Raw genomic sequence first — 13,895 nt, 5'->3', positions numbered from 1 at the left:
TATATATATATATATATATATATATATATATATACATTAGGGGTGTGATTTTTATTTTTATTTTATTATTGATATTTTTTGCAAGCAAAATATAAATCACAAATGTTTCATTATACAGTAGATGTTCCCTGAGGTATAGATCTCCTTAAGCGAGGATTAAATAAATAAAAATAAAATAAAAATAATATATAAATATTTGAACCTCAAAATAGTGGGAATGACTTGATATTTTCCACCATTCTGATTTTAAAAGAAGAGCAAGGACACAAGAGAAAAGACAATGATAGTTTATTTGTAACCTTGTGTATGAACTACAAACTCTGATTTCTATAATTAATCTCCATCTTTTTTTGAAAGGTTATGAAATTATGTTTACATGAAAATCAATCCAGTCTTTTACAGCATGACTCTCTCTCTCTCTCTCTCTCTTTCTCTCTTTTAAATGTTTTAGAACAGGTTGGCACATGTAAAATTAAAATGTAAAAAGTTTTTGTTTTGATTTTTTCTTTATTTTCAAAATGTATTTTTATAGAAATCTACCACAAGAACAGCATTCCCTCTCAGAGACGAAAAGAAAGAACTTACATGGAAAACGAGAGCAAAGTATCTCGTTCCCTCCTAAATCAAAAACACAGACGTGTTTCCATGATGAGAAAAAACAAAACAAAACACAAGAACTCAAGAAATAATAAAAAACAGAACCAGTGATAAAACTAAAAAGCATTTTCATATTGAAAGGACAAAGACTTCTTAAACTCATTAATCGCAACCGAAAAGGACACTCAACTCAATGAACTGGTTTACTCTTGTGCTAAACTCCACTGACCACAAGGTTTAGCTGTAATTCATTTATGTTTGGACTAACATCAATTTCAGTGATTACACAAAATTTTAATCAGAAAGAAAAGGATATGAATCAAGATTCAAAAGAGCAGCATATTCGGATGAAGAACAGTCTTTTTTCATGCTTTGATGTCTCATTTTCAAAATGAACCTGAAGGCCTTTGCTTTTAGTGGGGCTGGAGGTACACTCTAGAACTTTTTATTTAAATGGATTTGAAATAGCAAAGCCTGCGAGCATAATTGCATTAGATCTTGAGAATCAGAGTGCATCTGTTGTGTGATAAAAAAAGTATGAAACAAAGTTCAGCAGATGCCACTTGGTATCCATGCACATCTGTTTCACAATTGTAAGATCTTGAAGCAGAACTACAAGAGAAAATGTCTTCATGTGAGGCATGTGTGCACTTTGCATGAATTATGAATGGCTGGCTGAAATGCTACGAATCAGGAAAAATGTCACAGGTTTATTGGTTTAATTCAAATTACCTATAGCCCTCTCGATCGCTTTAAATGAATCCACTCTGGCTCTTTTGCCCAGCCTCGCTCGCCCATTTGATTCTGAATACATTTAAAGTGTCAAGCTGGTGTCTGTTGCCTTCTCCCTCTCTGTCCAAGGTGATTGGTTTCTATAGTGACCGTCTCAGGCCATTTTGATTTCATAAATTAATTCACAACTTCAAGTCATTCTCCCTTCAGTCAAAGGCTTCTTGACTACCGCATATGCAAGCAGTAGATGAATGCATCATTTTCTGTCAGTACCAAGTGATTGAATGTGACTTGTGACTGAGAGGGTTTTTAAAAGTTTAAAAAGAATAGCATAACTGCCTAGAGAGATTGACAGCACAGAATGAGGGAAAAGAGAACTTGGAAGAATTTATGAAAAAAAAAGTAGGGAGGGGAAAAATATCATTGTTCCCATAATCTATAAAGATCTGTGGAAGCTGTAGATCTAATTGGCTCTGGCTTTGCCACACTTAAAAGGGCTAGTTCACCAAAAATATAAATTCTGTCATCATTTACCCACTTTCATGTTGTTCCAAACCAGTATGACTTACTTTCTTCCGTGGACCACAAAAGAAGATTCACCCTTAGTCACCATTCACTTTCATTGCATCTAAAATTCTGCCTATCATCTCTCTTTTGCTTTTCACAGAATAACAAAATTCATACGGGTTTGGAACAAAATATTGTTGATAAAGTATTGATGACTTAATTTTCATTTTTGGGTGAACTATCCCTTTAAGACAGAGGTGCCCAAACTTTTTCCTATGAAGGGCCAAAAATCAATCTTGACTGAGGGCCGTGGGCCAAATGAGAACATTGCATTATAACAAACTCAGGGCCTGGAATATTGCATAACGTGCATTGTTACTGATTTTATTTTATTTTTTCTCATTCACATATTTAAAAATATTTTGGATATTAAATTAACAGCCTACAAATCAAATGCACAGACACAGTAGATGTAGATGGCAGCATTTCTCCAGATTTGGAATGAGGAGCTTATAAAAAAAACTTAGCAACTCCTTCAAGCCAATTTAATAAAACAATGAATATTAGTAAGAGATATAAAGTGGTTAATGTTCTGTAAAATAATTATTGTATCATTAATAATGTTTTATTTAACATCAAGGCTATTTAACATCCAGATATTATTTTTGTTCATATTATTATTAACTACATTGTAGCATATGATAATTTTAGCGCGCAAGCATGACACCGAACTGATGCAGAGTGTGAGAAGCGGAGTGCACGTCTGTGCGCGTTTATGGTGCGAGCATGCTCCACTGACTCAGCAATATCTGCACAATGGACGGCACAAAACAAATAATGTTCAGCGAAAATTCAAATGAAGAACGTGATGATATATTAATTTTGAACTATATCAGATTGCAGGGGGATTTTTTTGCACAGAGCCTCCGTTAATTTCTGACCCTGGATGGAACTAGAGATGGAGATGAGAGATGTAACAGGTGTTTAAGTGTCTCTCTTCATCATGCAGCTGGTACATTACACAAAGCATTTTTGCTATTTCTGCCTTTCTTGCAAATGTGCTGCATTATGAATAATGAGGGAACGCCAAGAAATGAAAGGCCCACGTGCTTGCAGTGTTAACAGCTTTGTTGATTATAAACAGGAAATACGTAGTTTTATCACGTCGCTTGCTTACGGAGACGTGGTATAACACAATTTGTATGTTGAATTAACAGGTTTAGAAAGGTTTATACACATGTAACATCTTAAGTTCAGTAACTATGTGACACTTACACTTCTGACACTGCTGACAGCTGCACGAGAGAGAAAGTGAGAGACAGAGCAGATTTATTTGCGCAGCTTCTGGAATTACAGTTTGATACAAAAACAAGTTTATTGATGTGTTCATCTGTATCTATTGGTTTACTCATTTGCAGCTGCACTGTAAAGTGAATAAAAGTGTGTGGGAATTTCCCGCATTATGAACGTGGAAATTGCGGGAATTATTAAAATTGTGCGCAATAGCCGCAATCCCACACCATATTTCAGGATCTGCAAACTATTTTATATTAAAATATTAAAGTTGCCCTGGTTTCCCTCCTTTATAATTTCATTATACAAAAAAAAAAAAAAACATTACTCTGCAATCTGCTAATTAATGCAATGAAAAGCTGCGTCAATAGCAATTTTTTTTTTTTTTTTTTTTTTTTTTTTTTTACTCTTGTCATATACTTCAAGGGCCCTAGTTTGGGCATCTCTGCTTTAAGAGGATCCCAGAAAGAATTAATGTGAATCTGTGTCCATGGTGAGGCCATAGGGACCATAAATGTTGTATACCATGAGAAGAAAATGTGTGGCAAACAGTTAGAGAACTTAAATATAGCTTTTTTTAAGCAGGAACAAAAATGTAATGCAAAATGTATTTAATCACATGGGCCATCCCTAAATCGTACCTTCATCTCAGACAGATAAAACAAGGGAAGTTTTAGATTCAGCTGCAAATGGCTTAATTGGGTCCTCACATAAAGAACAGAGTTTGAAAGCATATTAGTAAACCAACAACCCTTAAAATAACATAAAAAATATGGAGAAATAATTGCTGGAAAAATAATTGCAGATTACATATTTTTCTTGATTAAACCACAATAGTTTTTTTTTTTTTCTCCCTTAAATAAATAACTTCTGTTATGTAAAGACACTTTTGAAACTCTCGACGTACACTAGCTCCCAAATGTAATTTTTTCAAACTTACAAACATCGTTCTTATACGTCTTGCATCGGTTTACTGTGTCTTTGTTTCAACAATCTTCAAATTCAGTATGTCACATATTGTTTTTTAACAGTTTGTTGTAGAGGTCTTTTTTCCGTTGTTTTATTCCCATTATGAAAACAGTTTAGATCTGCGTTTCTTGTACATTGTCTTTTGAGCTGGCCCGAATTAGCAAAGGTTCGTGGGCGGAGCTATGTATAGAATTGATGGTGGAGGCATGGTTGTATGCAGTCTTGTAGGCATTGTAATGATTCAGGTGCTCATGCTCAAGTGGGGGAAGAGCAAGATGGCCCTCCATGGTAGGTCCACCCGCTACGCAGTCCTCATCTACATTGATGATCTCATTGGTTCGCGTAGGCGCGTGGTGATTCTGATGGTGATGCTGTTTGCGCATTTTATAAAATATGATTAGCATGACGGCTGCCATCAGAGTGATGGCCACAAAGCATCCAATGATGATCTTGGTGGTCTTCATCACCTCATCCAAAGTGTTGAGGGATCCATCGCTCAGGGCTGTGACAGGAATGGTGTAGGTCTTGTCTGTGGCCTTGGTGGACAACGAAGTCCGTGCTGTGGTTGTGGTGGTGAAGGAAGGTGGAGAGGTTTCCCAAATTCCAGAGGCAGGGGTGGGACCCCCCTTCTGCTGTACCGTTAGGTGGCCCTCATCGTGTGCCGATTCTGTGGTCTCAACCGTGACTGTAGTAAAGTAACTAAAGCTACTGTTCTCCGTTGAGGACACATTGAGTGTGGCTGAGGCTGTCGTGTTGCCTGCAGAGTTGCTCACCATACAGGTGTACGTTCCTGTGTCTTGCATTGTGACGTTGGTAAAGTTTAACGTCCCATCGTTGAGGACGGAAATGCGTACCTTGTATGCCCCATGCGTCATGATGGACCCGTTGGGGGTGATCCAGCTGACTGAGGTCAAAGAATTCGCTCTGCATTTCAGTTCTGCAGCCATACCCTCGGTTACATTGAGATCGGCTGGTGGCTCCACGATCACCGGTGCATAACAATGGAAATAGTTCTGGTCCAGTTCACCAATGTAGCGCCCCTTGTGGCTGGCGGGTGAAGAACATCGAGCACAGCAACTGGTATTGGCCGGAACCATCTCCTTGAGCCACCAACTGAGCCAGAGGATGTCACAGTTGCAATTCCAGGGGTTGTGGTGTAAGTGTACTCTTTCTAAATGGTGCAATGGAGTGAAAAGGTCATGGGGCAGAAGGGTAAGGTTGTTGTGGGCTAGATTTAACTCCACAAGGGACTGAAGGTCATCAAAGGCATTTCTCTCAATCGTCTGGATCTGAGCATGCATCATCCAGAGCTTCTGTAAGTGGATGAGGCCCTTGAAAGACCCTGGCCTAATTATCGAGAGCTGGTTTCCAGACATCTCCAACTCATCCAACCGGACTAGCGGAATGAGGTTGGGGATCTCCTTCAGGTTGCACATGCCCAGATTCAGGTACCGCAAATTGCTAAGGCCTTCAAAGGCACCTTCTGAGATATACGAGAGCCGTTTCAGCTCACCCAGGTCCAGCCTTCGCAGAGATGGGACACGGTTGAAGGCATAGGAAGGTATACTCTCTACTGGGTTATTCCTCAGCCAAAGCTCCTTAAGTTTGGACAAGTACTCAAAAGCACCATTGGGGATTGTGGTAAGTCGATTATCGAACAGCTCCAGAGTGTTGAGATTGGCCAGGCCATTGAAAGCTCCAATTTCAATGTTGCGGATGTGGTTTTTGCTGAGCTGCAAGATCTCCAGATGTCTCAGATGCTTGAAGCTGTCTACCTTGATCACCTGAATAAGGTTCTCCTGAAGGTTCAGGTACCTTGTGTTGGTTGAAATACCATCGGGTACATCTCGAAGACCACGGCGCGTACAGATGACCTTGCTGAACTGGTTGCTACATGAGCAGACGGAAGGGCAGGTCTGCGCTCGCACCAGGCCGGCCACCACCAAAAGCTGCAGAGCCAGCAACAGCACGAACAATGGGTCGGACAGGGCCCGGTTCCACCTAGGACCACTCATCGTCTGCTGCATCCGGGAGGAGGTCATCTTGTTTATCATTCATAATTTGCTGACAGGTTCTCCACTCTTTGGGAAGTGTTTAATTAGGCCAAACTGTGAAAAAAAGTGAAAGAACAGTGTAAAGTTTGGATTAATTGAGATCTATATTTGCCAAGGTTATTATTGAAGTGAACTCTGACACCTACAAATAAAGGCTGAAATAGATATTAAATGACCTTACTCAGATAAAGAGTGACCTTATGACCTTTCTCCAATAAAGGAACAGCTTTTAATGGGTTTACATTACCACATACATCGTCGGCTTATTTAGCATAATCTGTCATGCCAGTAAACCCACTCAATCTTTATTTCTCTGTACATCATCAATGTTTGGATTGAAGTATCACGTTTTGTTAACCATACTAGTTGACATGCTAATGGAGAACTAAAACATTCCAAATAGATGTTTATATCTATATAAGACATGATCAAAGATTTGCTAAAAACAATAAAATATTATTGTAATGATCATGGCTATAATGATTACAATCCTAAAGCTTTAAAAATAGAAACTTTTATTTCCTAACCCTTAAATTAATCTTTTTTGATGTTTAGTTCATTAAATTGTTCATTAAATAATTTTCCTTCCCAGTAACGGTCCCAACAAAGGAGGTGATTTGAGGTTTTGCTATTATTGTGGGAACATTTTAAAGGTTTGGAACACAATAAGGATGTCAGGCAGGACTGAAAGCCTCAGTAACCATTCACTTTCATTGTCTGTAAAAACAAAAAGGTGCAATGACAGTGAATGGCGACTGTTACTGTCAGTGCCTAACATTCTTCATAACATCTTTCATGTTTCACAGAATATTTTCATTCAGGTTTCGAACAAGTTTGGTGAGTAAATGATAACATAGTTTTTATTGTTAGGTGAATTATTCCTTTAGGTACATGCACAGACATTTAATTCAATAAATTTCATTACACCACAGTCCCCCAGTCACTATATTGTAGGCTATACATTCAGAACAATCCATTTTCTCTCTTGTCTAGCCACATATTAGTTCCTATAGCCCAACGAAACTGAATCACAGACACATTTCTCACACACGTGCACTGTAGGCGACCTTGGCAGAGTGTTTCATATCCATTTCATTTCTCTGAGTGTGTGTGTGGTATCTGTGTGTTTGTGTCTTATGCAACGACTGCACTCTCAGTCCAAGTCACATAATGCTGTGCCACGATATTGGGTCTGCTTTCTCTGTTTCCCCTCTCCTCAGCCAGGGAGATATGAACTGCCATGTCTGTCTGTGTCACTTTATTTATTCTAGCAGAGGAGGTATAAATAAATGTAAGACTTCCCACCTAGCGATCTTTCAGTCCTTACATATCAGAAGCGTTCAGCTCTCAGAGATACTGAGAGGCACCGGTGTGACTGGACTGTTAATGTAAGGAAGTGTTTGGACAGACACTTAGTAGTTGGAGTTGTGTTTAAAGGTATAGCTCACCCAAAATCTTTAATTCTGTCATCATTTACTCACCCTCATGTCATTCCAAGCCCATGTGACTTTCTTTCTTACGTGGAACCCAAAAGGAAATGTTTTAATTAATATAGTAGACCAAATTCTCAATACAATGGAAGTGGATAGAAAAAAAAAAAAAAAAAGAGCCAAAAGTATGTTGCTCATGCATAATTTTCCATGTCTTATTTAGGAGAGATACACTCTTCAGCTTTAAAGAAAAAATAAAATAAAATCAGTAGTCAGTATACAATACACTGCACAGTATGCAGTAAGCAACACAAAAAGCCTGTGTGTTAATATGCACCATTCACTGTACTTTCCTGTTGTCTACTACTAATAATTTGTATATTTCCCCTGTTCACAGTACGTACGTAGGACCAGTCATCTCAAACAAGATCTGTTCTTATTGTATCCCTTTACTTGTGTCTACCTCCTTGTGGCTATATAAAAAAAATAAATAAATAAAAAAAAATGTGTCTAGCTAAAGTGCTGCACTGTTGTAAAACTGTTTCTCACTCTCTTTTCTCTACTCCTCCTCTCTGCAGAGTGCTGGTCTTAACCTAATAGTGACTGCCATAACAATAAATTCTTTCATTGCAAAAGTACTTGAATCACTGCCCCGAGTCTTCAAGACTGCTGGTGAGGATTACATATCAAGTATATACTCAGTTTTATTGGAACTGCTTTATCGCTAAATGTTTTGAAGCAGATCTTTTGGAGAAAGACCTGCAGTAGATAGAAGATATGCACAGTATAACTTAATTCAATTTAATGTGTAGATGTTCTAATTTACATCTTGTGTGTAAATGATCAATTATGAGAAAAGATATAATCTTTAATTGCTTTAATTAACTTAAAGTCTGAGGTCTAGTTTATCTTCCCTGATTTGATTTTATACTAATAAAATTGCACAGTGCAATATAAAGTAACTTCAAGACAACGCAGAAAGAGAGCAAAAAAACAAAAAACACTCGCACCGCCTCTCAAGCAATGACGCTGGCAAAATTGGATTTAGTGTGAGAAGGGAATTAGATGAAAAATTATTTAAAAAAATACAAATAAAAAAGATTATGAAATGAATACATATTTAAACTTCTGTCCCTGTCAGAGATGATGAAGCGGGGATAAATGCTTTAGCAAGATAAAATAAAAGAGGTAAAGAAGAGGATCAAACGTTGGAAGCCTTAAAAGGCAGTATGCGTAACAAGGAGAAGGGAAGGGAAGTGAAGAGGAGGAGGAAGGAAAAGGGAAGAGCAGGAAGTAAAAAGGAAGAGGAAAGAAAATGAAAAATACTGAGGAAGAAAATAGGAAGAGGGGAAGATGAAGAAAAAGGGAAGAGGTGGAAAAAAATAAAGAAAGTGGACAGAAAAGGAAAAATGAAAGAGAAGGGAAAAGGATGATGAAGGAAAAGTGAAGAGGATTAGGAAGAAGAAGGGACAATGAGGGAGAAGGAAAGGGCAGAGGAAAAAAAGGGCAGAAGAGAAGGATGAAGAACAAAAGACAGAAAGAGAAGGAAAGAAGAGGAGGAAGGAAAATGGAAGAAGAGGATGAGGAAGAATGGAAGATGTAGAGGAGAATGAAGGAAAAAGGAAGAGGAGAAGGAAGCAGAAGTGAAGAGGAAGGAGAACTGAAGAGAAGGATGAACAAGAAGGGAAGTCGAGGAGGAAGGAGAAGAGAATAGGAGGAGTAGGGAGAAGGAAAGAGGAGAGTGAGGAAAAAGGAAGAGGAAGGAAATGGGACAATAAGATGAGGAAAAATAAAGATAAAGTGGAAGGAAAGGGAAACAGGAAAGAGAGGGGAAGAGGATGATTAAGGATATGTAAAGAGCATAAGGAAGAAGAAGGGAAGAGTAGGGGGAAGAGAAAGCACAGAGGAAGGTAAAGGAAGGAGGAGGATGGAGAATGAAAGAAGAAGAGGAAGAAAAAGGAAGAGGAGGAAGGAAAAGTGAAGAGAAGGCTGAGCAAGAAGGGAAGAGGAGGAAAAAGGAGACGGGAATAGGATGAGTAAGAAGAATGGGGGGGGAGAATAGGAAGGAAATGGAACAAAGAAAAGGAAGAAAATAGGAAAAGGAGGAAGAAATTTAGAGGAGGGAGAAGTGAAGAGGAGGAGGATGGGGAAGGAAAGAGAAGGAAGGGGAATAGGAAAAGGAAAGAAGAGGAAGAAAGAAAAAGGAAAAGAGGAGGAAGAAGAAGGGAAGGGGAAGAGGAGGATGAAGGAAACGGAAAGAGGAAGGAGAAGTGAAGAGGAAAAGAAAGGCTAAAGGAAGACTACGAAAATATGAAGAGGAGGGAGAAGTGAAGAGGTGAAGGAAGGATAATGAAAGAGGAGTGAAAGGGAATAGGAGGAGGAAGGAAAGGGAAAGAGGAAGGAGAAGTGAAGAGGAAAAGAAAAAGGGAAGAGGAAGAAGGGAAAAGAAAGGAGAAGGGAAGAGGAATATATATATATATATATATATATATATATATATATATATATATGTATTTATTTATTTTTTCCAACCACAGCCAGAGGGAGAGAGAGACCCTCAGCTAGGTTTCATTTATCTGCCGGCCTCAGCTTATGCCACGGGCTGCTAGAGCAAAATTCATAGGTACGCTGGATAGCATCAATACAGCATGATAGTCTAGCCACTGGTTTACAAGACTGGGAATTGCTTCATTGTGGAGCGGGACGTAGTCGTGTGTATGTCATTGGGGAGAGAGGAAGCGGTAAGGACCATCACCTGGTGATTAATGATGCGTAACACCTGTTTCTCGTTACAGTGACGACGGAGATGGGCTTGAAAAGGCCGCCGAGAACGCCAGTGAGGGAGAGAGAGTTGCGTGAAGTTGAAAAGCCACGTCTGTATATGAAAGCCTGTTTAGTGTTGCGTGAAGCTGAAAAGACTGCTCTTTGTTTATGAAGCTGAAAAGCCTATACTTTGTCTGTGAAGCTGAATGCTTGAATAAAAGCTGATTTACCTGGACTGCCAACCCACTTCCCGCTTCCTTCCTGTTGGAACCTTTACATTCATATAAAAGCAAGCAGGATTGGAAGTTCTATGGCCAGTTGAACAGGTGACGGACTGTAGAATCACCAGGTTACCTGTGGTAGTTGCAGTATAGCCATCAAATGTTACAATATGGTACATACGACAGTTCACGGCAACAAGACTGCGGAAGAATACTGCACAAAAAATAATTTTCTTACTCTGTATTTTTCCTTGTAGCCTATCTAAACATCCTTTAAACAAGATATATTTAATTGAGAAGCAAAATTACATAGATTAAAGGGATAAATCTATCATCATTCACTCATCCTCATGTTGTTTCAAGCCATATGACTTTTTTTCCATGGTGGAACACAAAAATTAAATATTAGGCAGTTTGTTAGTTTCAGTCACCATCCATTGTATAGAATAAAGATGATAGCAATGAAATTGAATGGTGACTAAGGCTGAACCTTACATCTTTTATATTCCACAGAGGAAAGAAAGTCATGCAAGTTTGGAACAACATGAGGGTGAGTAAATGACAACGGAAATTTCATTTTGGGGTGAACTATACCTTTAAATATGACATCTACCCTGATAATGGTCCATAAGCCTAAATACAAATTAGCTAATTTGCATTCTTAGTAACAAGGCTCTTAAAAAGACAGTGGACCAATGAGTAAAGCACGCACCTCCCAAGGACACTTGGTAATCCTGTGAGCTCTGCGGCAAAGAGAATCTTTGCCTTTGCCCCACCAAAAAAAAAAAAAGAAAAAAGAGGGATGAAAAGGATGAGTCATGCCAAATCAGTAAAAAAAAAAAGCAACAGTGTTTCATTTATAGGGCATTGTGGAACATCAGCTCTTTCAAGTACCAGAGGAAAAAGAAAAGGAAAAGGGGGATAAATTATTACTGCATCCATAACTGTATGCTTTTATCTGGAAATGATACGGAGCAAAGTATGTGGGCACCGTCAGACAGTCACAGCAGTGAGAAAATGGGTTTTGGCAATGGCAAAAACAAAAGCAGCCTTTCTGTTTGTACCATGCAAGTCCAGACCCCTGTGGTGGTGGCAGGTGGCAGGGAGAGTGGTGGTAAGGCCCCCACAGAGAAAGATGAGGCGAGCACTGTCAGAAAAACCCAGCCTGATGAGTCTACAAAAGTAGAAAAGAAGAGAAAGGTGTCTGGTTGTACACAATGACAACCACAGGAGTTTGGTGGGGTGCCAGAGTGAAATCATTCAGGCATTATTTAAACAAGTGAATAAAACAAACAAAACTAATGATTTTTAAAATAAATTTTAAAGGAAATGTACACCTAAGAATGAAAACTTTGTAATAATTTACTCACCCTAATGTCGCTCTATACCGTATACTATCTTTCTTCCACGGACCACAAAAGGAGACATTTCAAAAAAGCCTTCACATGGTTTATTTGCCATATAACAGTCAAATAATTAAATGTTATTCACTATAAAGCGTTTAAATCAAACATTGTGAATACATCGATAATGTCAAACCTCGATTATTCCCATCGCATCTCATGTGACCAAACGTCATGATGCCATAATTTTAAAATGTATTGTCAAAAGGTTGATGCAACGGAAATGCAACATCTCATTGATGTACAGTGATACCGGGATTGAGTAGGCTACCCGTCAGCAGCGTGCAATGTCAAAGATTCACCGTTTTGAGGCCTGCACTGTGTTCCAATTGGACCAGATGTCAAGGTATACTGTATAGTGAAAAAGCCAAAACTGATCATATGTCTTTAGAAGACATGGATTAAACCACTCGAGTCATATATATTACTTTTATGCAGCTTGAAAGCTTTCAAATTTGGGATGACATGAGAGTGAGTAAAGCATTAAAGACAGCCAAATGTGAGTAAAATTTGGCATTGAAGTTTACAAACAAAGAAGTTGCTGGCCATTTAAGTCATTGTGTCACTCGCAGTATCATTAATTAGATTTATACTAATTTTGGAAGCTAAAGCAAGTAAAAGTTCACATACAGTATGTGTCGCTACATGAAGTTATTAGACAGTCAGATTGAAAACAGCGAGGGTCAGAGGGTCTTTTTTTTACAATTTAAACTATATTTTTTGTTGCCATTACTATACAAGTTAAAAAATAATTCCGTTGTCATATAAGGATAAAAAGAAAAACATTTATGCTGAATTCACGCTCCCTTCTACCTATTATGACAACATGGAAAGGCACAGAGGCTTTCTTTCACTTTTTTGGCCTGAAAGCAATTCCTATACGACTTACGAGGTAAAAAAGAGAGAGAGAAAGATAGAAAGAGAAGGGAGGAATGGAAGATATGATATAGTGATTCTCTTTGAATGGGTCTTTGGACCGACTCTAAAAAGATGCAGGAAAGAATCAGGTCAGCTGCATGTTTTACAGCACAGAAATTAAGGAGAGAACAGGGTGCAGTGAAATGGTGGAGACGCCATTAAATCTCTCTCTCTTTCTCTAACGTCATTCTCTTGCCAGATGATGTTCAGTGCTGTATTTGGTACAAATGAATCTGAATGGATTTTATAAGAATCTACGAAAGCATATTTATTCAATAGCAATAAAGCAGACCAATGTCCAAATGATGAATGATTCAATCATTGTTTTCAATGGAGAATAATTCATTTTACACCTGTGTTCTGGTTAGTAACCAAATTATTTTTGTAATGTATCGTAATAACTGTGGTATAAAGTGATGTGCCTAAGCAGAACATGATGCTAGATCAAAATATTTGTTGGGGCTGGAGCAACATTCCCATCAATCAATCAGATTGTAGGGTAAGGCTTATTGCTGAAATTAAAGGGATAGTATGTTTGAAAAATGCAAGGTCTGTCATCATTTACTCAGGAATGTTCTTACAAAACCAACACATGATCCAGGAACATGTCCAATTTGGATACATCACACTGTGTAGTGACTTTCTGGTAATATGAAGATCATGCCAATTGAACAGTCAGCTATGAAAACATCAACTATGAAGACAAGCATATCTGAGTCATATCTTGAAGCTTGTAAATTCAACATGACATGTGTGAACTCGGCCACACAGAAACCATTTATTTGTCTCTGTAGCTCAAGCTACAAAATGGGTAATTAAATTAAATTAAATTAATCTATTTTCTGTGGACTATACTGCACCATAATGATTCCGCAACATAATAGGCACTTCCTAAGTAACAAGTGGCCATATGGTGTAATTTTGTATTCCAGAACTCTTTTCAGACACTGCACAATTTATGCATATGAGCTCTATTTCTTATACTGTCTACAAATCAGCATTTCTTCA

General features: G+C 38.3%; 1 protein-coding gene across 2 annotated transcripts in view; it reads right to left on the bottom strand.

The window, feature by feature from the left end:
- Window positions 1–301: 301 nt before the first annotated feature.
- LOC127437294 (leucine-rich repeat-containing protein 4C-like) overlaps window positions 302–13,895 on the bottom strand; it is a 125,322-nt gene continuing 111,728 nt past the window's right edge. For both annotated transcript variants that reach the window (XM_051692140.1, XM_051692141.1), the window contains exon 3: window positions 302–6,206. In XM_051692140.1, coding sequence (XP_051548100.1) covers window positions 4,212–6,152 — 1,941 coding nt within the window. In that variant the 5' untranslated portion in view covers window positions 6,153–6,206 and the 3' untranslated portion in view covers window positions 302–4,211. The remainder of the gene's footprint in view (window positions 6,207–13,895) is intronic.

The sequence above is a fragment of the Myxocyprinus asiaticus genome, chromosome 48 (genome assembly GCF_019703515.2).
Source record: "Myxocyprinus asiaticus isolate MX2 ecotype Aquarium Trade chromosome 48, UBuf_Myxa_2, whole genome shotgun sequence".
Lineage (NCBI taxonomy): Eukaryota > Metazoa > Chordata > Actinopteri > Cypriniformes > Catostomidae > Myxocyprinus > Myxocyprinus asiaticus.
Note: the sequence above shows the minus strand (reverse complement) of the source record. Positions and strands in the feature narration are given on the sequence as shown.